This window comes from Phalacrocorax carbo, chromosome 10, assembly GCF_963921805.1.
Source record: "Phalacrocorax carbo chromosome 10, bPhaCar2.1, whole genome shotgun sequence".
Classification (NCBI taxonomy): Eukaryota; Metazoa; Chordata; class Aves; order Suliformes; family Phalacrocoracidae; genus Phalacrocorax; species Phalacrocorax carbo.
Window position 1 is genome coordinate 1,928,536 of NC_087522.1, and position 26,441 is coordinate 1,954,976.

Genomic DNA, 26,441 nt, shown 5'->3' on the forward strand with positions numbered 1-26,441 from the left:
TGCGGTGTCTGACTCTCTCCCACCCTGGCAGACCACGTTTAGTTATTTTTAACATGTAGAAATAAAGTTGAAATTAATTTATGTGATCTTTAGTGACAAAACACTGCTTTAATAGAAGCATCATTTGTATGAAATTGAGCTCGGAGTATTAAGGAAGAGCTCGGCCTGGCTGCAGGCAGCTTTCCCCGCGTGCTGTCGGGCAGCCGAGTGCTTTTGGTTTCTTTTCTGAATCATTAAGGCCATTTTTTAATACCTGACCGTGTTGTGTTCAGCCCAGGGCCAAGCTCCGCGCCTCCAACGGGGGAGGGGGAGGATGATTTAGCTGCATGGCTGATGATAAAATGCATGAAGAGATGACACGCAGTGACTCTCCCGTGTTCCCGCTTCGCGCAGCGCAGGGGCGCGACGCGACCGGGCCGCGACCGCCCGCGGCGGCGCTTCGCTCTGCCGCCCGCTGCCCCCTTTTCCGCCAGCCCCCGGCCGACGGCGTCGGCTCTTCGCCCTTTTCCGTTGCTTTGGGAAGGTGGCAGGAGACGCAGCGCGTGTTCCCGGCGGGAGCACCTCGCGTCTTCCCTCGGTTTTTCAGTCAGTCCCCGCTGGTGGCGGACGCGTCGCTCCCGGCGGGCGGGCGCTGCGCTAGGTCTCCTCGAGGCGAGCGATCGCTTTGGCCTGATGCCGCGGTTTCCCCGTTCCTTGTGCTCCCCTGATTAAATAAAGTATTACCAAATTTTGTTTTTTTCCAGGCCGCTTCTATTCATTTTTAACTCTTTATTGAAAATAAGTTGCAGTTGGTACACGGACACTGAAAATACATAATCACGGATTGTTCTCTCAAAAGATAGTTTTATATATAATATATACAAAAGTTGTAAACATTTTTAACTGACTTCCGTACATGGTCCACGCTCTACTACAACGCACATAAGGTTAGTGACAAGGGCAGCTCTTCGAAGCGGTCTGCTTATACAGAGGTATCCGCGAAACAACTGGACTTTGCAAACCACATTTGGTATCAGTTTGATATTAAAACCCTTAAAGAATCTGAGGTTTAAACGCGTATTGCAACGAAACACAGGCAGCTGAACTTGGGTTTCAAGTTGAGCCGGTGAGGGCGGTTTCTGAGCCTCGCTGGGGTGGGAGAGGGTCTTCTGAGACGCAGGGCGAGCTGGAAGAGTATGGGAATAAAGCAGAGCGGAACTAGACCCACCCCTTCTCCCCAACGCACTTTGGGAAAACAAAGGCTGAAGGGAAGTCTGCAAATCTCTACAGCAGCTTTTAGCGAGAGAAATACCGATCCCGCAGCCGCGGTGCCGTGATTTACTCGGGAGCGGACGCCGGCCGGGGTTAGCTTGGTTTTGTGAGCGACCTCAGCGCCGGCCGCGCGCCCCCTCGGTGCCTGCGGAGGGGGAAGGGTACGAGCTGCCCCTGGAAGGAATTGCTGGTGGGCAGAAGTAAAGAGAAATGCCGTAGTCGGCACTTGCTGTTGTAGCGTGAACCGATGGGAAACGCGCCCCCGCAAAGCGTCCAGGCAAACCGGCCTGTGAAATCCCGACTGCCCAAAGGCACGGCCTGAGGGAGGGTCTGCTCGAACCGCGGGAGGGGAGGGAGGAGATCTTTTTACTAACTCAAGCAAAACTTCTGCCTCACTAGGAATAGCTTAAAATGTTAGAAAAAAACCACCCTAATTCTTTCAAATCTTTTAATATGCTTAAAATGCAAAAACCACACCGTCGTTAACTTCGGTGCTGAGAAATACCTACGTTGTCGCGACAGAGCCCCCTGCAGCAAGGTGATTTGGTAGAATACATCTCCAGGAAAGGTACAGGAGCATTTAAATTCTATTCTTTACACCCAAATTCAGTGCTAACACTACGCAGAAGCTTTTGGCACGCTAGTCTGAGAGCAGCACGATCCTGCAAGCTCGAGTTAGCTGCTGGGCTTCCCAGATCTCCGAGCGAAGGGAGGATATATTAAACAGCTTGCGAGGACAGCATGGGGGTAGCAGCTGGCACGGCACACGGTCGCAGCGCAGCCCTGGCATGCTTTTAGGACGTGGACAGGACGGGTAGGAGGAAAGCCGCTAGTGCTACTGTGCCACAGCGAAGGCGCAGGGAGGAAAAAGAAGTGGGGGAAAGAAGTACGAAGGTCGATGTTACAAATACTTGAACCCCAAATAATATACTACAGTTATTACACCGATGGACTTAATTCTCTAACCATAAGCCCGTAAGGTTATATTTAGTTGCAGTCCATAGCTGTACACACTAGTCTGCCTGACGAGCCGCGGGCACGCCGACGTGCTGCGGCAGGTAACGCACGGCGCCGACCAGCGAGCGGGGACGCTGCCGGGGCTGGCAGAGAGCGAGGCTTTTGGATGGGGTGGGCACGTGGCCTCGCTGGCCAGGCTTGGCCCCGGCGTCTCACCCTGCCTATAAGAGCGGTTTTAATTCAGCGGGGCCTCGCCGGCTGCCAGCCCGCGCTGCCGCGGGGCCGGGGAGCAGCACAGGCAGGCAGCGGCCTCACCGATAAACCAGAATATGGGCTTTGGTCAAGGCGGGCGACCGCTCGTTCCGAGGCATGTGTGTCTTAGGCGGTGCGGTACCCCATTAACCACGGCTTGTCCCGTCCTGCCTGGCTGCCACAGCCTCGGTGGGCGACTACGTACACAAACTCATCGCTGCTGCCTGGAAAACATACACCGACTGCGGGCTGCCTGCCCGTACGTGCCACCTGCCTCTGCAGACCCGCTCCTTCCCAGCGCCACCCCAGCGGGGACGCCCTCCCCTCCGCCGGCGGGGACCGCGGCAGATTTTCAGTGGCAGAGGGAGCGGGGTTAAACTTCCTTGAGGTGCCTGTTGGTGTGGCTGGACACGTTATTCCCAGCTCCGGTTTAATCAAGGAGCAATCTGTTCTGCCTTCCTGCTGCCAGGAAGCCTCTCGGGCGCCCAAGCACCTTCCTCCTCTCCTGCCCAGCAAAACACAGCCAGCTCCTTGCACGCTCACCGCGCCGCCCGCAAGCTAAACGTAACGCTGACTTTTGGGGAGCTGTTAAATAACAAACAACCCGATGACCTTGAGAAGGAACAACGGTGCCTCGGCCGGGGGCTGAAGTCGTGCCGAAGTCCTCCCCGTTGCACCGTTGCTGCTCTCGAGGTCGGGGGCCGGCGTGAGAGCGTGCGTGTGCGTCCCTCCTGCGTCCCACCGCCGGCGGGTGGGAGGGTGGGGAGGAAAGAAAGGCAACGCAGGCCTCGGTGCGTACATTCAGATGTTGTAATATTCAGCATGGTTACACCGGGGGTCAGGACACATCCCGCAGTCAGACAGAGCTTTAGTTCTTTACGGTTACAAGGAAACTCTGGAACAGTTATATAGTTAGAAAAAATACAATGTACTGAACAAACATTATCTCACATACAATCAATTTAAACATTTAAATTGATTATAATTTTGCTAAAATATTAACACAAGTACTGTTTGTGCTGCTAAAATTTCAGTGTTCCCTCTAAGGAAAATATTGCTACAGTTCTACCGTACCCTGTATTAAAATCCTTTGCCTTTTTTTTTTTCCCAGCAAGACTGACTCTAGAAAAAGCCACGGGTCACGTAATTAATCGAGGCTGATACCGCACTGGGGTTTGGGTCTCCCTGCTCTACTTAACGCAAGGATGTCTCACTGTTCCCCAAGCCCTGCTGGCACCGGCCACTGGCAGATGACCCTTGGTCACCTCTTCCTTGCTCCTCGCATCTGCCGAGCAAGCGACACCCCGATAAAGCAGCGCGGCATCCTCCTGCTCGTGCTCCTGCCTCCGCCGCGGGCAGCAGGGCCGGGCAGCGGGGCTGAGCGTTACCTGCCCCGATAGCGTTTGGACCTCGAAGTGGGTGCAAAGGCGCCCAGAGGCAGAGGTCTCCTCCGCTGCCGCTGTTGGGAAAGCCCGTGGCGGGGACCGCCGCGGTGGGACGCCAGGTCTCGGTGCCGCCGCGCTGCGCGGGGAGGCTGCGGCGGCGCGGGACAAGCGTCCCAGTTGGGAAATGCTGCCTGAAAAATCCCGGCGCAGCTCCGGTGGCTCCGGTGCGGCCGGGCGAGCGGGAGGAGCTCAGCTCCGGCAAAGCCAGCCTTCGCTGCAAACGCACATTTCAACCTGGCCTGAATAGCAGGGGATTCCAGTAATGCACTTTGTCGCTCATAATGACTGCTCGAGATGAGATTTGCTGCTTATTAATTAATGCATTTATTTGCAATTTAGCAGCAGAAATGAGCTGTGTTAATGACGACAAAAAAAAACCAAACCTGCTGGATGTTTTTGCTACAAGGAGAGCTGGGGCAGTGCGGTAACTATTGCTTGTCACGAGGTCAGAAGGCAGCGCGCAACTTTTGCCGGCGTAAAACCAGCAAGGCGAAACCCCGGGAGCTGGGAGAGTCGGGGGCCTCTAAGGATGGAGCTGCCACCAAGGTGGTCGGGAATTCAAGTTTCAGCTCCTTTGCTCAGTCCCTAGGGACAAACAGCTCAGCGCGCAGCCACCGCGCCGGCAGGCGCGCGGGGAAGGCAGGCAGGTCGCCGAATAGGATCTACTGGATTTTGCACCTGGAGTTTTGCAGCTGAAAACCAAAACTCGGCCTCTTTCCCAGGCATTTTTCATTCACTCTCTTCTCCCAGTATTTGCAAACACGGGGCCATGCGTCCCCGATCGATGGACTCCAAAGGCCTGTAAAGTCTTTCCAATTCTCTGAATTCCTCATTTCTAGCGACCGCAGGGTACATTCACCCCTGAGGTTCTGCTGCAGCTGACGACAGATGGTGGCTGCTCCCAGTATAAAAGTACAAGTTCAGCGCCACTTCTAATTGACCTGGACTTTGAGTCGCTGAGACACCCGCCCCTCCGGGGCTGGTAGCTCTGGGTTTGAGTGCGAGTAAGCGTTCGGTGCTGCCAACCAGAAACTAGTAAATCTGCAAACCTTCCCAACCCCTCGGTGAAGAAGTGGAACTGCAACGCGCCGTACTTTCCGCTGATAAAAGGCTGTTCCTAATCAGCAGCCAACTATTGCTGAACTGGTTTCCAGTTCCAAACAGTAACTTTTTACATCCTCAACCAGAACCGCGTGGAAACGTCGAAGCGACTTGGATATTCAGCACAAACCCCAACCCGCTCTGCCCCCCCATGCCCCTAAGCTAAGTTTGAACCGCCTATTTGGATTTTTGTTTTTAATACAGTAAATATATACAAATAAAAGTAACACAGACGCCGCTTATTTCTTTGTGAATTTGGCACTTTCCATGGAACGCGTACAGGAAAGCTCTGCAGCGGGAGCGGCACGGGGCCAAACCCCCCAGCGCCGCCCACCCACCCTTGCCACCACGAGACCGATTCTGTGTTAGCTCTGGAAGAACGAGATAAATAGCAACTCCTCAGCTACCACGTTTTCTAACAGGTAAAAGGTATTCTGGGCTTTCCCGGGCGCTCAGCAGAGCCCAACGCCGATCGCCCGGTGTCAAGCCTCAGAGAGAGCATTTATTCATCTTTCGCCACGTGTAGGTGATCTGGTAGCAACCTTCCTTCCTTCTGACTTAGAGGGAACACTGCTTTTATAAAACCCTTGGACAGGTAAGACAAGAACCAATACCACTGTACAGAATTCACTGCACAACTAGCTAATAGTAAGGAACCCAGCACTGACTTGCCACATTAAGGAAATGGGACTGAATACATTTGCAATCAACCGGTTAAGTGTACTGCACCGTAGGACTCGGTCTGTTGGTACGCGGCCCTCGCCCCTCAGTACGCTGGCACTTGGTAACCTTTCGGGTTGGTGTCTAAGGTCTCGGTGAAGGGGGGGCTCTGGTAGGTCTCTGTGCTCTCGATGCCGCTGGCGGCGGTGGGGTAGCCGGGGTACGCCGCGTTGGGGTCGGTGGCGAACTGATCGGTGGTAAAGAGCGACATGTCTGTCCCCAGGCGGTATCTCTGCAGCGCCTTCACCGCCAGCGCGACCTGCCGTGGGATGGAGGAGGGTTAGGGGGAGATGGCAACGGCGCGGCCAGGACCCCGTGTCTCCCCAGGACCCCACGTCCCCCCAGGACCCCGCATCCCCCGGCTCGCTGCAAAGCACCGAGCACACCACGGCATCCCAGGAGGCTGCTTGCCCCGCTCCATTAAAGCTGAGCACTAAAACAACCCCGAACCACAACCCCTTAGGCTAAAGATGCCATTTCTGTGTAACAGGTTGACTCCCATGAAGCTCCGCGTGGGCTGGGCGTCGCAGCCTGGGCTCGGGTCCCCGGCTGTGCAGATTTGGCACCTTTAGCACCAATAAACCCATCTGCTGCGGGGAGGGAACGCTGCTGAGTCCCGGGCCAGCAAAATAGGTCAGTTCTGCCGAGACTCCTTCACCCTCTTCCAGGTTGCCAGTATTCAGGTCGCAAACCATGGGAAATGCTGGTGGCAGAGCTGCGAGCACACCACGCTCGCTCTTATTTCAGGAGGTTTCATTAACAATTCAATTAGTTTATAAACGACAGGCTCAAGGAGGGGAAAAAAACTGCCTGCAGACATGGAGAACGGCTTCCCAACCACCGCCCAGCGCCCGCTCCCCGGCGCTGGCTGCGTGATCAAGCAGAGCACCTGGGTTTATTAATGGCACCAGCAGAGGGGCTGCTGGTGCGACGCCACCTCCCAGCCATCCTCCGTGCCGGTGGCGGGGGACCGGCGTCCCCACTGCCCTCCCTGGGGCGGGAGCAGATGCTGATGGGACGGCGGAGGGCATCCCACCCAGCTCCCTTCCCCGGCGGCTGCGTTAAACGGGCAGTCTGGCAATGCAGCGATGGAGACGAGCTGTGAGGGAGCTGGGATTGGAAGAGATTTATATCTATAATAATAGAGCAGGGAGCAGTTAAACAGGCGAGTAACTGGAGCCAGGCCTGCTGCTGGAAAGCCTCAGACTCTCTTTTGCCCCAGTTCTTTTAACGCAATATGGAATTACTGCCCACCTTGGGTGCTCTCTGCCCGCAATATGCCAAGGGAGGGGTGGAGGTGATGCAGGGGCCACCCCTGCCCCTCCACACGCAGCCCCCGGAGCAGGAGCCCCCTGAGCAGTGCAGGTACCCCCAGGTACATGCGGGGTCCAGCAGCTGTGGGCAAGGGGCCCCGCGGGGTTTTGCACACCCCTGGCAGACGTCCCTCTGCCACTGTGCAGCCCCGGGGACGCACAGGAGCAAGAGGTGTTTCTGCAGGCCCTGCCTCTGGGGTGGGCAGCAGAGGAGCCAGCCTGGCTTCCCCTGAGGGTGGGCTGATGGGCCTGAGAGCTCCCAAAATCCCCCTGTCATACCGTGCGACCAGCTCATCGTGGTGATACACTCCTGGGGACTTATGTGCTTCCAATCAAGCTACTCCCAGGGGTCTAATGAGGCCCTGAAATGAGGGCAGCTCATGGCTGGCCACGTTTTCAACGGGAACGCAACTTTCCAGCCTCAGGAGAAAGGGAAGTGTGGAATTCCCCAGTGAGAGGGGACCAGAGCTGATGCTTCCTGGGTGAGGAACTACAAGTTTCTTCTCTAACTGGAGGGACCGCAGGTTTCCTCAGTACAGCCCCTTGCTGCCTACCAGGATTCACTTCTCCAAACTGTGCCCAATTTCTCCTCCCAGCTCAGCGCTGAGCCCAGGGCGGGTTTCATTTCTGCTCTCCCCACCTTAGCTCTGAAGCTGAACTCACCCAGACGATGATGGAGAAGAAGGAGAAGGTGATTGCTGCCCGGGCAGCGTCTGCTCCTTGCGAGACCCCTTTGCTCATTGTCGTCAATTGCCACTGGTTTGTTAGGAAGCAGAAGGCTACAAACCACAGGAAGGACAAGAAACCTGAAAGAAGACAGAGCTGGTCAGTGATGTCCCTGCCCACCGCTGCCTCTGCTGCAAGGACCCACTTGCTGATGCACAAACACGCCGCCATCAAGATTTTCAAACAGCAACTGTGATCATGGGTGCCTTGGCCTCTGCTGTGGCTCAGACAGAGCTATGTCAAAAGAGGCTGATTTGCAATTGCTGGAAAAAACAGGGACAGAAGGAACCTTGTAGGGTCACCCAGTGTGTTGCCCGCCTGAAGGTTAGCTCACCCACATCTCAACCTGATCTCAAAGACCTACAGGGAGAGCACACCCTCTCTGGGCATGCTGTCCTCACAGCCTGTGGGATTTCAGCCTGCTCGCAGGGGTCAAGGCACTACCAACTCAATTCCAGCACCCCAGCGTGTCAACCCACCATTCCCTCTGTTCCCTGGACACCACCGGCTCTTAGAAACTTTGGGCTGGAAACGGCAAACCTCACCCAGCAAGAAGCCTGGACTTCTGAGAGCAGCACCAGGCTGCTTGGCTGATGCAGGAGGAGGCTTTACGGCTGTCTGCGATGAGCTATGCTTTGCTCCTACCCAACGACACAGCCAGAGAGCTTAAAAAAAGGCAAGGAACAATCACCCAGGAATATGGACAGGCTGAGATTAAGCCCTGCTCCGAACACAGGGATCACGAGTGACCCTGGAATGTCAGTGCATCCCACCAGCGCAGCAAACAAGCAAGTGCTCGTCAAGGGCAGGGACACAGCAGGGCTGCCCATGGGGCTGAGAGGCACAGCGGCTTCAAGTGAGGGAGCTCTGCTCATCCTCGCTGCCCTCCGCTGACTGCGCTCCTGTTCTCAGCCTCTCTGGGCTCTGCGGGACTGAGCAAAAATGCTCTGGTGTTTATGCCTTACTGGAACCAAAGCTGGCTGAGCAAGATAGGGCCGCAGCTCCCCTAATTCAATCACCAGCCAACAGCACTGCCTGGTGCCAAGGAGCTCAGAAAATAGTCAAGAAGCAAGCCCTAAGCGCACAGTGTAAGGAGCAGTGATGCCTTCCAGCGCTGGGAAGAGGAGCTGCACAACCTGAAGCCTTCCATGATGCTGTTTTAAGGGTCTCCAGCTTTCCTGAGCATCCCCAGAACAAAGGTTCCCCCACCCACCATTTTGGGGTGTCGGTGGGACACTGAGCTACCCAGCACCTTCCCAAGGATTGTTAGCGCATCAGCGTGAGTGGTCCCACGGGGCAGCCTGCTGCAAAGCACAGCCTGACTGCAGGGAGAGGAAAGAAGCTTCCTTTATTCCCCTTTATCTTGCCAGTCGTTCCTAAATACGATATAAAATGCACGCATGCATTCACATCCAGTGTGAGTTACAGGGCTCATCGCACACCTCGCCTTTAATTCAGAATTTACTCCTAAATGCAGTTTAAGAAAACGCACTCGTCACCTCCTTCTCTTGCACGGTGGGGCCTGGGGCTTCCCGACCAGCAGATGCTTTTGTCTGCCTGGCCGTGCTTGAGCCCTCGAGCTGCCCTCCCAGCAACACAACCTCCAGCCAGGCTTTCCTTTTTGAAACTACAGACTAACACAACAGCCTCATTTTGCCAAATACAGCTAATGCCTGCCACCAAAACCGCCCCAAATCTCTGCATATACATTTTCACTTCCCCTTAGGATGACCACTCATTGTCAGTGTTAAATGAGGCCTCTGGGGTTTATTCCTCAAAGGTCATCCTCAGGCACGGAGATGCTTTTTAACCTCCCAGCTCTGTTGTAATGGGGCTTTACCAGCAGCTGGGCCCCGTTACGGGAAGCAGATCCAATGCCTACATGTGGACACAAGATGCTGGCCTGAGGTACAGCGCTGCCTGCAGCTCGGATGACCAGTACGTGGTGAACATAGCGGGGAGCGGTGCCCCGGCATGTCTTGGTGCAGGAGATGCTGAACCACATCTCCAGATGCTGCATTGCTGAAGCGCTCCCACCTCTGGGTACTTGGGGAGCAAATGCCACGGCAGTGGGGAGCACTGCCCTCCTGTGCCCGAGAAGCAAGCCTCAGCCAGGAATTTCTCACTCAAATATGCACTTTCCTGGGGACAGCAGTGTTTGGAAGTCGAAAGACCAGAGATGAAACCTAAGAGCAGCTCCCAGCAGGTTAATTTGGAGCCACACTGTGGGGAGCAGACAGATGCTCAGGGACAAGCTCTAGGGCCACGCAGTGCTGGCACCAAGGGACACGGGGGCTCTCCAACAGGACTGGGCTGTGTCACTGGTTTATAGAGGGTGAGCTTGTCTGGGAGGACTGTTTCTTTGTTTAACACTCAATCTAGTGCAGTGGGTCCTCCCTCATACGCTCCTGGGTAGGACACTACCCCAGAGCACAAGTCACAGCCACGACATGGGGGCTGCCCACCAACCAGCAGCACAAAGCCCCGTCTATCGCTGGTGTCTTCTAAGGGTTTTCAAGAGTTAAAATGACATCATGCACATCTCTGAACGTGCACCGGCTGCGCTGGGTATTGCAGTTACTGGCTTCCTCTGCAACACTGAGATATGCAAGACGCTGACCTTCCCAGTGCTAAAACCGTTAGCTTCTTCAGACAAAAACCTCTAGCTGGGGTCACTTCTGCTGTTACCCATGTTGACCCTGGAGCTTTCACAACGCAGGGGCAAGCCTTTCCCTTCCACACCCAGCTCTGCCTGGATCCCTGAGAAGAAAAAGGATTCCCTCCAGTTCCCTGGAGAAGAAGGAAGGCAGGTATCGCTGTCAACAGAGGAAATGGGGTCAGGCATCTCCAGAAACACCAGCCAGATGCTGTTCAAAGTTTGCTGTGTGTATGATCAGGCCTTCCAGAGAGCTCTACGGGAACTATTTTTGTTTCTGTACCAGTGCTTATTTTCATTTGTGATCCTGTTCACCTGCTAGCACTCCTTGGAGATGAGGCTTTGCACCCGATAACACAAATCAGACATGCGGGGATCGCACCCGGTGCCTCACGGGGAACGTGGCCGTGACCTTGTCTGGCACCCGCACAGTCCCAGTCCTGCGGAGGGGCTGGCAGTGCCTGCACCAAAGCCCAGGTGTATTTGCAGCATCAGGTCTAAGAGGGTGTTTTGGAAGTGTCTGTCGCTACCCGTGAATTTTAAAACCTCACGAAGAGGGCTGAGCTGACAGTAGCGTGGTGTGGCTACATGTGCCGGTCCCGACTGCAGCTGGAAACAGGCACAGCCGCACCCTCCAGCATGCCGGGGAAAAGGAGAATGCCAGGAAGCACCGCAAAAGCCAGTAGATAATTATCGTTTTAGGATCTGCAGACACCAGAGTGCAAACACCAGGAAAGATGCGTTACAGCCATAATTACAGCCTGGTCCCAAGCAAGCGCATGTCTACAGGAGCAGCTGTAAGAGCAGATGGAAGAGAAAGTCGCAAGTGCCGTTTGCACAGCACCCCGGCCCTGCCTGCACCCCTGCCTGCACCCCAGCATTACCTCCCAGCCAGCTCGGGGGGTCTGGTCTGCCACTGATCTAACCCACAAGTCCTCTTTCCTTCAAGCAAAAGAAAGTTGTGGGTTAACACTTTCATTAACTTCCCCCCCAACAACCTCCAGAGACAGCAACTGCCTGCTGACATCTGCTTTGCTGGCAGCCGGCACCCGGCTCCTGGGTGACCCGGGCGAAGGGCCAGAAATGACCTGCTTCTCTCACCCCGCCACACGCCGCCCGGTTTGCAATGCTCCCTCGCATCCGAGCACGGCCCTCACCCGCTTAGTTCCCAGATGCATTTTTGGCTTTTAAATTAAGCAATAATGCAGAGATCACACACGGAGAGAAAAGATGAAACAGTTACAACGAAAAAGGAGGATACCAAGCGTCCCATCCTCAGTGGGGAGGAAAAAAGGTGACAGCGTAAGAGAGTCCCACAGGTGAAGTCTCATGGGGTTACTAACATGGAAGTAGTTAAACAAGGCAAATTATGTGGGTCAGCTCTGCCTCCTGGCAGGTTCGGTGCCCGAGGCTGCTGGGAGCAGCGGGGTACGGTGGGCCGCGATCTCTGCAGCTGCAGAGGCTTCACATGCCAACGAAACCCTGCACTTCATCTCCGCTGTGGGATCTGCTTGTATCAACGCTTGTTCTGCGAGCAACCAACTGCCTGGCATTTCTGAGTGAGTGGGTGTACAGGCTATGGCAGTAGGGCTGTAAGAAAGGTTTGGGGCAGCCGTAATTTTAGAAAAGGGAAGGCACAGCAATAGGAAAGAGATAAAATACACTGGGCAGGGACCCACCCTGACATCTCCCGGTGAAATGAACCCATTTGCTTGTCCAGGCAGCAGCAGGGTGCTTTGCACACCGAGCATCCGTGCAGCTAACGGCTTGTGCCGCTGCTTCAACTGCGGCAGGATTTCGGTGGGGAGGGACCTTCGGGTGCCGCGTGTCCAACCTGCTGCTCCAAGCGGGGTCAGTGGGGAGGGGAAGGACCAGGCTCACCGATTCCTCCCGCCAGACCTCAGGGACCTCCACCCTCCCCAGGAGTGAACAGGGCAACTGCATGTCAGCAGCATTTCACTGAATTTGGGCTTAGAAGATGCAAAAAACAGACCTTGGTGGAGATGTGTTTACCTTCAACCATGGATTTTGTTACAAGAGCCCCAGACAACACTCCTGTTTATATCAGCATCAAGCTGGATTTCAGCACAGCATTTGCTAGTCGTTGCCCTGTGGGAAACGACTTGTTAAGTGGGGACAGCGGTGATTGTACAAGAGCAGCGAGAAAGGTAAGGAGCTGCTGGCAGGGAGACCTACTGGGCAGCGTTAACAGAGGCAATGCCAGGCTGGAGGGGAGCTATAGAAGGCTGCTTTTTGCAGACCCCGATAGGTGACACTGTGTCAGTCACAGGCTCGTGTCCACATGACCTGCATGCAATTGATTTATTTGTTTTACCAGCAAGGAAGCAGCTTGCCTGTCTTCTACCAAGAAGCCTGCAGAGGGGATGGCCTGAGGGAGCAGGACGTCTCTGCCTGGACACAGGCTGAAGACACGATGCACCTGGAGCACACACACTGGCCCAGGGTGATCCTGGGGTAAATACAGTCTCACCATGGGCAGCAGAGCTGCGTTGGGTGGATTTACCAGCACAGACCTCTGGTGCAATGCTGCAGCCTGTCCCCAGGGCACAGCGCAACCCCTGCACGGCAGAGGCTTTGCAGGGCAGAAATCATCTTCGCCAGCTCGCTGCTGAAGCCTGTCAATGTGCACACAGTGCATGACAAGTACAAAAGAGAAATGAGGCAGAGATTGAGAGCGATACCATTTCACACAAGCGTGGCAGGGGAGAGAAGGCGGTTACCAGGTGGAAGGCAGGGAGGATCACAGCCTCGCACCGTGACATGCAGCACCAGCCAGAAGACGGATGTGATGTTCCCCTTTCGTTTGATTTGAAAGGTTGCAGGCACTGAGCCCCACAGAAGGGATTGTAAATATCATCTAACAAGGGCTGGATGCCGGTGCTCTAGGACCATGGAAATAAGCTTTCTAGCAAGGAGAGAACATCCTTAACAACAGGCAAGTGCAGGGAGGTGATGACGGATGTTTTCATTTGGGACCAGAGAGCCATCAGCGGTGCTTGCGCTGGATAAATCACCTTCAGACTTCGCTAACACAAGAGGCTGGAAATGGAGAACATCCGCTGCAAACTCAGCCAGGCAACTCCCACGGCAGCCGAGCAGAGGACAGCCTCTCCCGGCTCAAGGCATCCCGCCTGCTCGTATTCACATGGATGAGCCCCAGGTCAAGGGGCTCGAGACGGCACAGAAGATCTGTGCCAGCCCTTGGGAGCCCCAGACCCACCTGCACACCGCAGTCCTCGAGGCAGCAAGGGATTACAGTGATGTGTAGAAACGTGTTTCTGCTTTGTTCCAAAACACAAATGCACAAAGTGAAAACAGACCCAGATGTAACCGATGAAATGACATTTGCTTGAGCCAGAAACTGGAGATGAGGGAGGGTAAAATACCCCGTCTGGTCTCTGAGATGAAACCATCAAACCTCACTTCTCTGCGTGGCCTCACTGAATCCAGCTCAGCAAATGTCTCCGGTTGCAGAAGTGACACAGACCAGTGGGACACCCCACTGTCCCCAGGCTGCCACACACCAGCTTCCGCGTTGCTGCCTCTGAGCTCATGGCTGGATGGGACAACCAATCTGCCACCTCTCTTCTCCCCAGCTGAGGCACGCGAGTCCTGCCACGCCATGGGAGGGGAGGGGAGGACTCAAGTGTGGAGCTGCAGGGCATGGCAACGACCCATGGAGCCAGCATCGCCCTTTGCAAGCACAGCAAAGCCAAAGACGTACCTGAAAAGCCAAGGTCCAGCAGGACGACCCGTTTGCGGTCCTTCACGCTGCTGATCTGCTGGAAGTAGAGGTCCACGACAAAGAAGAAGATACAGCCAAAGAAGGCAATGATGCCAACGGCAATGCCGTAACTGCAGGCACTCTCATTCTCATTGAAGATGCAGAGCAGGTCGGGGTTCTGGCTGTCCTTGTTCACGTAGCACTCGTTCACGATGGAGCCAAACACTACGATGGAGAAGATCTACAAAAGGAAGGAGAAAACACAACTTGCTGCTGTTTACATTTAACTCTGTTTTCCAACAACAACATGATTGGATTCAATCCTGTCTCTGACTCCATGGCAACATGGCATTTGTTAGACAGATCCTGACTCTCGCCCGGTTGGTGGCCCAAAGCAATGGGCTGGTGGACAGTACCTAGGTCCTCCTTTGCTGTGAGCCTGTCTGCCTTTCAGTGGCTTGGTTTGCAGAGTATTTTAAGATATGTTATTCTCCAGACAGGCTGGGGAGGGAAAAAATGAATAGATGGGATGGGTCTCTGCACAGTCTTTCTGCTTGTGCTGCTCTCCGCTGTCAGGCTGTGCTCGATAAACCCCCTTGTGTCACTGCAGAGCGGGGAGAAATGAAGTTACAGAGGATAACTGAGCTGCTGAGCAGGCTGACCCAGGGAAAGACTGGATGCCCAGTGGAGCGGGGATGGGACATGGCAGCATGGGGAGGTGGGGAGCAGCTCACCTGGGCACAGCAAGGCAGAGGGACAGGCCGCCCTGTGAATGACAGGGCAATTTTTCGCCTGGCTTAGCAGGCGTTGAAGGATGCAGCATCTGCATCCATTATCCAGTGACCTGCTTTTGGCCCTGAGAGGGACAAAAAAGGGCAGGGGGGTTGCTGGTGGCTGCCCAGCTCCCACCGCTGGGACCCAAGGGTGTTTCATGTCCCTGCAAGCAGGGAAGGAGCCGGATGGCAGCGCGTAGCCAGCTGCCTAAATTAATACCATTCCCGATACTGCATGCTAAAGTAATTCCCTTAACCCCTCCAACACCAAAGGCAGCAAGCGGAAGCCGTGGGACCGGCTACATTACAATTCGCTCTGGAACCTGCTCCGTTAGAGCCTAGAAAGCGCTGCACCACCGTTTGGATTTCAAGGCTGCGAGCAGGGAGGGAAACAAGGCGTGCAGACACCCCTCCATCAAGCTGCGAACCTCTGATCTTGTCCTCGCTGCCAGCACCACCTCCCCACGTCCCTGCAGGCTCCCCCACCCCACCTGCTCGCAGGACACAGTTGGAGGCCACGTATGCGGGCGGAGAGATAAGAGGCTCCTCCGGCACGCCCCAGCGTGGCGGCTGCGTGGGAGCAGCTGGGGTCTCGGGGTACGGCGCAGCTCCTGCTCTGGAAGCCCTGCCACAGTCTTCTGCAGTAACAGCACGACACGAAGCGCACGAGACCGAGACAAGCGACAGACAGAGGCGGCAGCCGAAGAGCCACATAATAAACTGCAGCCGGTGGCCTTTGCAAAGTCACCTGTGTCTTACCCACAGAGCTGATGCCCAGCCGTGGGCCACCTCCTACAGCTCTGCGCTCCCCGAAGCGCAGTGTTAGCAGAGCTGGGTGAAACGGAGCAGAAGCCACTATGAGCAAATCACGCAGAAAGCTCTAACCACTCTTTAACATAACATTGTGATATATATTTTCTCTCAAGCACCGTCCAGATATCTCCCTCTTGCCTGCTGCAAAGGATTTAATCCAGACTTCTCTCCTCCAAATTCCTTTCAGTGCTGGGGTAAAGCTGCACCGGAGCTGCTTCTGTCTGAAGCTACTTACAAATGCAAGTGTCCATTAACAAACACATCTTAGAGGGTGTCCACTAACACTCCCCCAAGTTGGAGGGGACAACAAACAAATGGGGATTGAATTACTAAAATGTGAAGGATTGGTGAGGGATATTTTTGTTTCCCTCTAAGGTGTGATCTGAGCAGAAGCAGCAGAGTCTCCGGAGTACATCCTACCTTGGGTGTGTAGGAGCTCCTGCAAGCAGCCACCCCAGCACCCCAAGTCCAGGGCTTTGCCACCAGCTTCTCATGCTGATGTCTGCAAGCACATGGTAGATGAGCAGGTTGCACCATGCTTACTCCCACCTCCAGAAACCCACCAGCAGGGCAACCGAGGGCAGGGCTCATCTTTAAACCCTTTTAGCCAGGAGCTACACTAGTGACAGCAGACTCCTACTGCTTCTAGCAGTTAGAATTCAGGCCAGCAGTAAGCTGGCCTGTGTCGGGTGGTGGAGATGCTCTCAGACCTGCTTGCTAATCTAGCTGGCGCCCCTGAGTTACCCCAAGATGCACAGAAGGAACAACACCTTGTATCCAGCCCGGAGACCCCCCACGCCGCGGTGTGACAAGGCTGCAGGCAATCACGCAGCCAGGCTCTCCCGAGATGCTCCATCGCTGCAAGGAAACACAACATGGGGGTCCCACCATGGGGTGAGGAGCGGAGCAGAGCTTGCTCCCAACACCCGGTGCTGCTGACGGCGGTGGCTGGAGAGGGAGGCTGTCCTGCCCTGCACGGCCGTTCAGCTGGGAACGAGCGCCGTCTTGCAAAATCCCCCAGGGCTTCACCTGTGGGTCTCACAGCAGCTGTTTGAGGCTCTTCCCATCAAAACACCACGTGCACATCCCATGGCTGCCCTAGACCCCCACCGGCTCTGCGCTGGCCCCTCTCTCCATGGCCTGCTTAGCCCAGGGGATCAGCATCTCCACCCCAGCAGAGGTGAGCATGCGTCCCCCTCTATGCAGCTGGCAGCAGGAGTGGGTTTCTGCCCTGGAAACGCTCCTCAGCCCCAGGAATTAGCCTGTTCTTGAACGACTCACTCCTAGAAATGCGCATCTGCAAAATTCAGGTGCAACAGATGATTTTCCCTGGAGCATTAACAAGGGGTAGAAAGTACGTACGTCTGACGGACCTCTCCCCAGCTGGCACAGGGAGATAATCAGACCTTCCTCCTCTCTGAATTTAACCACTAACTGGGGTCCTGTTCCCATCCACCCCCGGCTCATCTCAGCTCCGAGCATCAGCCATGAGCTTGACGGCAACCCAAGTCACCCACTTGCATTTGCACCCTCTTCCTCGATGGCGCTGCACTTACGGAGCGCTCGGCTGTCACACCGCGATGGGCACATCATCATCATCACGCAGAGAACAAGAGGGTTGCATTGTAAGAAAGAAACAACACAAACAGTAATAATAATTTTCCCAGTGCTTTGGCAGCAGCTGTAATATCAGCAGTTGTAAAAATCTCTTCATAAATAATGCAAAATTGTTATTTACCATCAGAAATAGCAGCAGCATTTATAAAACAGGCCCTGGAAGAAATAACGTGATTCTGAAAAACATGAATAATTGAGAACCTCTGATTCCACAGGATTAGTTCTCTGGCAGGCCAGCAAAGTCGTACCCAGCTTCTCTGATAAGTGTTTTACTTAGTCCTCCCAGGATTAACAACCTGGGCTACTTCTCTGTGCTTTTGGGGGCCAGCTTCAGTGGGTGAGGGAGGGCTCCCATAAGTACGCTTGAGGACGTTACAGGACAGGGTGGCTGGCTGCCTGCACGCAGGTTTGCACACCTGGGGCTGTCGACAGAGGATGCCCAGACAGCGCTTCTGGGACGGAGACGGAAAGAACAGACGTTTCACTGCTTAACTTCTAACTCCAGAGGGTTTTGCAAAGGAAAGCGTCCTCCTTGTGGCTGGATGACCTGAGCAGCTCACCCCGCGAGACGCCCTCGGCCAAGCGCTGCCCACGGCGATTTGGTGCAGGCAACGTGGGACACGCAGCTTCTTCTCGGGAGGCCAAAATAGTAACAAACTGCAAGCGCACGCACTTGATAGATGAGCTCAAAACATCAGCGCTGGCTGAAATACTCCTGTCAAAACATGCTTTTCAGTGAAAACAAGTCTTTCCATGGGTTTTCTCCCCCTCCCCCTGTGATGGAAATCTTATGGTTTTTCATTAAAAAAAAAAAATCCGTGCCGGTAAAAGATTTTAATGAGAATAGATTTGGTGCTGTCTTTCTAAGTATAGGTGAAAAGAGAATTTTTTGAGAAATTGTGGGTAGATGGGGGAAAATAAAACCCATATGACTTTTTAAAAGTTCATGCAAAGCAAGTACCATTTTCCAAAGACCTCTACAAACGCCACTTTCTCAAACCCACAGCCAGTTCATCAGAGACTTGAAAGCAAAAATACAAGGTCAGATTTTCCACTGCGAGTGAGATTTTACAGGTCCTGAGCAAGGATGCAGGGATCCTGCTCTCCAGAGGCATACCTCCGACTCCCACCTCCTCCTGCCTCTCAGGTCAGTCCCCAAAACTGCGGTCCCTGGGACCAGGCATGGCAGTGACAGGACTCGGGACCGAGGGCCAAGGTCGCTGGCACGCACAGCGCAGGGGCATCTGCCGCACAAGCCACTGTCTCCAGGCCATCCACGCTTCTAACAGGGCTCCTCCATGTCTCATAGGCTTTGCAAAGGAGCCTGAGCTTTCACAGGACGCTCCTTTCTCCAGCTGAACAACCCAACGCAACCAGCAACAAGTTTTGCTCTCACTGGGTGAACTGGTGCAAGACCCAGTAAGAAAACTGGATTACCTCCAGCTGCCCCAGTATGAAATTGCATCCTGCCTGCCAAAGCTTTCACATAAATCTGCTTGCAGCTCGGGGTCTCCTGGCCAGCAGCCTGGCTTGCGGGTTGCTCAGCCCTGCCTCGCCCCGGTGTCAGAGAGCGGCTGGGAGCCCCCAGCACACGGCTCCAGCAGCTCCAGCAGCTCCGGCGGCACAGACCATTAGCGGCCCTCTTGGCATTCAGCTGTGGGGAGCGTTGGGAAGGAGGAAAGCTGTCTTCTCCCATCCTTTCCATTAAGACTTGCACTTCAGCCGCACAAAGGAGCTTCTGTGCCTCAGTCACACCCTGGGCGGGAGAACAACGCTGGTCAGGGAGATGCATGAAGCGCTTTGAACCAAAATGACGCAGCTCGGCTGCTCGTGCAAGTACAGATGGAGCTCACGTTACACCAAACCAGTGAGAAGCCAGGGATCTCACTTCTTAATGAAAGCCAGCTGTCCAGTTCCCCCAGTTTAAAGCTTGCTTCCAAGCAAGAGGGGACACCTCGCCAGGCCAGCGAGCATTTCTGTAATGCAGGGCAAAGGGACGGGTCTCGGCAGCGATCGGTGACGGGGTCTGGGTACGCCATCCATGACGGACTCTGTCAAATGGCTGGTGCAAAGCCAAAACCAGACGGGTTTTGAGTATCACCTTAAAAACCTGGGAGAGCACCGTAGGGAAGCTGCTTACCCAAGGCTGGAGGCTGCAGCTCCGAGGCTGCCTTTGGTATCCAAAGTGCTGGACCCAGGTGCTCATCTCGCCCACTCTCCTTGCCTGCTGCCCACCTCCCATTTTCCCCACTCACCCTATTTTAGGCAAGACCTTTTGCCTCTTTTTCCCTCTCTGGCAATGGCTGTGAAGTGCAGAGGACTGTGACCGAGTACCCAGTGCCCGTCGCTGGTGGATGCCCTGGCCGGGGCTGTGCTGGAAGGGCAGGGAGCTGCCGACACACGGCAGGCAGACTGCCAGCAGCACGGACATGCAGACAGCCTTGCAGCAGGAGAGAGTGAAATCTCATTCTTTTCCCCCAAAAAAAGGAAAGGGGGAGCCTGTGAGGGCAGGTTCCTTGCTCGGCAGTGTCCAGGCACTCACGCCCAGGACCCGTGGCCGCTGCCAGACCCTCGCAGGAACCCAGGGTGCAGGGGACGCCTGTGTGCCCCACGATGGAAACACCATTTTAGGTGCGCATAAAGCTGGAAGACCCGCGGCTGCCTTCTCTGCACCAGATTTTTACCATCTGGAAGAGGGTGGCTGGCCAGGCTGCCTGGCTCGGTTCTGTAATTATACTTTGCAGATCCGTGTTCCCTCCCAGGGCCTGAGCTGGCCAGACCGCAGGACACACACATTTTTCATCCACGTTGCTTTTAGCCTTCTGTAGCCCAGGCACCTAAAATGTGCTTCAAGAGACCTCACGGTCTGAGCACAACCATCGCAAGGAAGACAAAAAGCAAATAACGCAAGAGAGCGCAAGCTGAAAGCTTCAGCGTGTGAACTGTCAGCCATTTTAAGGTGAGATGTTTCCACTGCTGATGCACTGTACTTAGATTTGGAACCTATAAAAAACATTACCAGAAGGTGTGGGGTTTGTAGGAGACTGCAAAACGTTGCTTTGATTACACACGCAAGCAACCACTAATGTCAACATCAAGGAAATTTAATGCATGAAGAAAAATAATCCACCGCTAATTTGCTCCGCTGTAGCTCACAGTCAACGGCGTTGGGCACAAACGGCACGTACAGAGAGCCTGTACCAACGTCTGGGCGATCCTTCGCCGCTTTAACACGAGCATCAGTGAGACAGATACCACCCTGCTCAGCACCCTCCGCTCCGCGAGCCACCACCCAGCAAGTGAAGGACGGACGAGCAATTAAGGTCAAATCAACACCGGCCAAATCCTGCCTGCCCCAGTTAAGCCCTTGCCTTGAGTTGCATACGTACCTTGTGCAGATACTCTGCTCAAGGATGAGTTAGACCCTTGGCAGAGCGCCAGCCTCCTTCAACACCCACCAAGCTCAAATTCTGGGGGAATCAGGTCCCGTGTCCCTCTCCAGTTTATCTTTACAGTTGTCAGTCACGGGGAAGTTTCCAGCACAGATCTGCATCATTTACTGGGAGGGTGTGAAGACTAAAGAACTACTTTAAGCACTGCCAGATCTCCCACAAGGGCTATGGATACGACCACAAAGGAAAGACCTGACGCAGTTTCTGGCACAGAAGGAGGTGGTATGATGCTGGCTGTAATAGGTTTATGGACATGTCTACCAGACTAATCAGCTTGGGGAGGATGCGTATTGATGACCACATGACCGATTTTTACTGAATTACTTTTTCTAATGTGGCAAGAGATGCTGGCTGAAACACAGCGCCCATTCAAAGTTCCTAATCTAGTAATGCAATCTGAGCACATGGCAAGCCAGCAACGTTTTGAACGAGTGATGACAGGAAAATGATAATTTAGCAGCATTTTAAGCTCAGATACAGTGAAAATTCTGTGCAATTCCATTACCAAAAATGTTAAGTTCTGCCTTTAATCTACAGCCCACGAAAAGAGAGAATTAAGATGGAAATCTGGTGACCCTACTGAAAAGCAGCCAAAAGCACACAAGTCCAAAGCAGCCAAGATCACACTAATGATTCTCAACATCGCAACGGGCTCCTTAAGCGCCAGACCAGCCTTGCAGCTCTTCTCTAAGAGCCACGAGCACTCAAGAGTCAGTGAAACCCCTGAAGGTCATGGAAGCTATTTGGAGCTTGCAGCACTGGGGCTCCCACTGCCTATTCCTTGGCGATGTCCCCTGGCGGGTTCTCAGCCTTTGGGCTGGGTGTGCTGAGCAGCCACCTCCATCTGCATCTGCAGGACACTGGGAGCAGGCAAGGTCTGCTCCTGTGAAGGAGCTTTCCAGGCTCCCTCTTTCCAAGAGCTGTGTGTTGCAGACCTGCAAGCCCAAATGTATGCCCCATAGCATCTCAAACCAGCGCTCCTGCAGCTTCACCCTGGTTTTGAAACTCCTCAGAGTGGAGGACGTGCTCTGTCCTCAAGGTGCAGGACAGCAACAATGCTGAAGCCATATTCTTCTTCATTTACTGCCTGGCTCTTCTGCTCTTGAGCTTGTTTTTTCTAATAAAAATAAAAACACCTTTTACCACGAGCACAAATACCGCCCTTTCCATCCCTCTGGAGAAACACAAACCTGGACTAGGACAGAAAGGGCACGCTCCCTCCCTCCAAGAACCACCACCTTTTCCTAACGCATCAAGCCACCACCCATCACATCCCTTACCAAAGTCACAACTCATCAAAGCACGTTTGCCTTGCTGAAAGACAATGATCTGCTGTATTATGGACTAAGACCCATATCAGTGCAAAGCCAAGCACATAAAGACTTTGCTGGATCTGAGCCGAAGTAACCTCTGGCCATAAAAGCTCCCTACCTCATTATCAAAGGCTACAGGGACTTTGCTGCCATGCCTCTGCCAAGTAATCAGATTTTGCTGCCCTAGTCCAGTCCTTAATGAAGGTTTTGCTCTTAAAAGCATAAGACTGTTGCAAGGAAAACCAAAACAAAATACTGGGCCTAATGAGATAAAATACTGCATATGAAAAGCTCTCTCCAGCGATCCAAGCGATGAACTACAAATTCATTCAACTTCAAGAAAGAAGCGATAACGGCAGCAGATAGGGTCAGGCAGCTGCCCACATGTCGGTTGCAGGCAAGGTTGTCCAGCTGTGCAGGTCATGCAGGCAGCAATAGCGGGGTCGCTGGAGCTAGAAACGACCATTTTAAAGAAAATACTGAAGTATTGCTCTATGTTGTAGCAAAATAGGGACCCGATCTCCTGCTGAGTTCCACAGAGGCAGAGGGAATGAATGGCTGCGTGGTGCAGGGAGGCGAGAGTGGCCCAGCCCTTCCAAGCAGGCTGCGTGGCAGGACACGGCACCGCGCTTTTACAGTTGCTCTTACTGAAATTCAGAGGAATTACTGAAAATATTTTCCAGAGCTGCTTTTAAAAGTCAAACCTAATTCTATGTTAAACGAACAATGCCCCTGCAAAGCTGTGTGGCCACTTGAAAGTCTAGCTGGTGCTGGCAGTCACAGAGAAAGGAACTCATGATTCTGCGGGCATCCTTCGTGAATATCGAATTTGTTTTGCTGTGCAAAAAAAGGTCTCAAAAGGAAACCACAAAAGTGATCACATCTTCATCTGACAAACTGCATCAGACAGAGGGGGAAGAGATGAATGAGGAACTGTTAAATGGTTCTTTCCAGCTTTTGATTTTACAGCTCATACCAGGAGTGGTTTTTTCCCCTTCAGATACTCAGAATTACTACATCTGTCATGGAGAGGCTGCGGTGTGAGGCAGAATCAGGAATCCCCTTTTGCTATCAGTTACATTTGGGGAATTCTAAACTGAAGTCACCATTCACCTGCCATCCCCTTAGATGTTTGCCAGCACAAGGTCTGAACCCACAGCCCCGAAGCATCTACCAGAGTCACGAAACTGAGCTGGACCCTCCTGTGGCAGCAGCTCATCGTGAAACCTGAGCAATGGCCATCGGCCAGATCAGCACCGAGTCGCTCACATCAGGCGCGTGGGGCTGGCCCCAAAGCCTCGTGGTGGTTCTCCAGCGCCCATACTCCCAGCCGAACCAGCACACCTCAGGCAGCCCCCTCCTCCTCTCACCAAAGGAACATAACGTCATACATGCGGCAAGGGTTGCGTCTCCAAGGTTTGATCCAACTGCATAGGTTAAACAGATTTAAAAAGATGCAACAACAAAGCACAGGAAGGAAAACCACATGAAAAAATCCCACCCCAATATTACACTCAGTCATCCTCTAACTCTCAGTCAAGGGCTTTCTGAATAACCATCCACGGCTGTTATGTGCAGGCACAGGCAGCTCATCCCTCCTGTGACAGCAGGCAGGACAGCCTGGGAAGGTTTCTGTTTGCTTTGTGAATCAGGGAGCATCACGGCGGGGCGTTGGTCGCTGCCGCCCGCCCGGCCACCAGCACGGTGCAATAAGGAGCAGACGCCACCACGTACCACGGCGCTGCCGCGCTCTCCGGGGCAGCAATTACGAGTGTCATGGTGGAACAGAAAAGCAGCAGAGACCTCGCAAGCAAACCTTTTTGGCTGCGTCCTCCGTCCAAGCTCTCCATCGTGACATGGGTCCCATCTGGCAGGAGCAGCAAAGCAACTGCTCAGAAGGAGCCCGGGCACACGTTGCTTTACAAAACATGGAAGAAATAGCGATGGCCACGCAGGCAGGCGGGCAGGAAACCTCCACTCATACCTCTCACCTGCCTACAGTCCCTGCTCACACTGGGAAGGAGCGTAAATGCTGAACTGGTTTAAGGCAGTAACCGTACTGGAACAGCCAAGCAAGGGCCAGCTGGGGCTCTGAACCCCCAAGCTGGAGCAGCGATGGAGAAGGGACCCCAACAGATCTGCCAGCAAATGTGAGACCTGGGAAAACAGGTCCAAAGGGCTTTTAATGTGAGATTCCACAGCCTGATCCCAAGCCCACTGAAAACAGCAAAAAACCCCTCCCTTTGAGGTCAGTGGGCTTTGGAACCGACTCCAAATACTGCAAACACTCACACTTGGGACAGCGCAGTGCGATCCCACATTTGCCCACATTAGTGCCCCCCTGCTCTTGTTTAGAGTTAAGCTGATGCGTTTCTGTAGTTGTAAGCGCTCGGTTTTCACAGATTCCCTGTGAACTCAGAACCATGAAACGGGTGACTTTGCCACTGAATAAACCCGCCAGCGAACATATGCATAAATATTTTCTAAGCTGGAATTTTAATTTTATCTCTCTATTCCATATACTGTTCCTGCTTCCCAGCAGCGTCCGATCCCCTTCTGTACAACAAGGATGGCGAGCCCTCCGGGTGCGTGGTGGCAGGTCTGTTTCACAAGGGGCCCAACTCACCATCAGTGGGTCAACAATTTAACTAACCATACCCAAACCTAACACCACTGCCAAGAGTTTGCCAGTGCCACTCGAGGACGATCGAGGAGGATCCAGGTGGATCCAGACCAAGTTTTCTGGACTGAGGAAAAGCTTCTAGGAAATGACTGCTGCCAGGTGGCCAAACCCTGCCTGAAACACCCCATCCACCCCAGGTTGGATGCTCCAGATCCATACCTGCCCTCCTTCCTTCTCCAGTAATGGAGTCGGGGGCTTTCTCAAAGCCCTGGAAAGCACGCTGGCTCCCACCCTGCAAAACACTTCAGCGTGTGGTTTAACTTTAAGCATATGATTGTGGCTGGAATTGTTCATGCGCTTAAAGTTAAGCACATGCTCCCACGTTGTGCTGTGCTGAGCCTCAGCTGGGGCACCCCACCCTGGAGAGCCCCACAAACGCCCCCGCCGTGTCGGCTGGCAGGAGGGCCGCTGGGAAGGGAGGCAGCACCTTCTCATCACACCTCTCCTTCACTCACTGCCTGCATTTGGCACTGCTGAAGGTGACACAGAGCCAGCGTGGGCACCGAGGGCCTCCGTGCACAGCAGAGACACAGCACAGGTGAGGATGAGCCCCCTCGGCCCAGCTCGGCTCACCCGCAGCCTCCGGCCAAGCACTGGAGCCAGGAGCCGGCCGCGGTGAGAGCCGGGCAGACCCTCCCCACTGGGGGCTTTTAGGAAGGGCCAGGCACTGCCAACCTGCCAGGGCCACGCACACTTGGAGACCTTAGTAGGAGCAGGTGAATTAGTGGCTGCCGTTACCCCTCGGGCAGCTGGGGACCACGGCCCCAGCAAGCATCAGTGCGCAGCTTCCCGTGCCGCTTATTCACGGACCATCAGCGAGAGGAGCCTTCTCTGAGCGGCTGCACAGCACACTCCACCTCCTGCTCTCTGCTCCACGGCAGGAACTCGTAGATGGGAAACAGCCAAAAAATATGACATCCTTTGAGAAGAACAGGGGGAGTTGGGCAGGGCTGGCTCTCAGATTTCTGCTGTCACACACAGACACGCATGGAGTGTGGAAGGAAGGAAAATGTCCTCTGCCTCCTGATTTACACCCATCCCCTAGCCCTTTGCTCCAGCAGCAGAGATAACATTGATAAGGGGCAGCAGCACATACACCTGCTGCACGTTGCCCCCCCTCCCAAGGAATCTCCCTGCAAACATCCAGGGGAGCCGGCAAGCCCTGCCGCCCCGGCCGGGACCCGGCCGGCCCCAACGCCGCACGGCCGGCCACCACCCGCCACGGCTGCACCAGCGCCGCACCAGCTGCAGAAACACCGCACACTGCACGAACGCTGCACGATCCCTGCCGGCTGCACATCGCACGGGCACCGCACGCCGCACGGTCACTGACTGCGCGCTGCAACGGGCACGCAGCGTTGCAACGGGCATTGCAGGCTGCACGGGCACTGCACGTTGCAACGGGCACCGAGCGTTGCAATGGGCACCGCGCACCGCACGCGCGCTGCCCGGGCGCTGCCCAGCGCCCGCTGCCGAGCCCCGCGGCCGTTCCACCTTACCCAGGCCGTCACACGGAGGATGGTCTGCGGCTGCTTTAGGAAATCCACGGGGTCGATGGCCCCCCCGGCCCGGCCCGCTCCGAAGGAGGCTCCTTCCATCTTCCCCCGCCGCCCGCTCCGCTCCG

At 54.5% G+C, this 26,441-nt stretch overlaps 1 protein-coding gene across 1 annotated transcript; it reads right to left on the reverse strand.

Moving 5' to 3' along the window:
- Window positions 1-3,252: 3,252 nt before the first annotated feature.
- Window positions 3,253-26,441, reverse strand: SYNGR3 (synaptogyrin 3). Its single transcript, XM_064461378.1, has 4 exons — window positions 26,317-26,441; window positions 14,167-14,407; window positions 7,703-7,845; window positions 3,253-5,985 (listed from the first exon to the last, which is right to left on the reverse strand). The coding sequence occupies exons 1-4, from the start codon at window positions 26,413-26,415 to the stop codon at window positions 5,773-5,775; spliced, it is 696 nt and encodes a 231-aa protein (XP_064317448.1). The 5' UTR covers window positions 26,416-26,441; the 3' UTR covers window positions 3,253-5,772.

Coding starts and splice junctions, on each gene's coding strand:
- SYNGR3 (XM_064461378.1), bottom strand. CDS start 26,415: ATGGAAGGAGCCTCCTTCGGAGCGGGCCGGGCCGGGGGGGCCATCGAC. Junction 14,408..26,316: donor TCCTCCGTGTGACGGCCTGG/GTAAGGTGGAAC, acceptor TTCCTTTTGTAG/ATCTTCTCCATCGTAGTGTT. Junction 5,986..7,702: donor TCTTCTCCATCATCGTCTGG/GTGAGTTCAGCT, acceptor ATCCCACGGCAG/GTCGCGCTGGCGGTGAAGGC.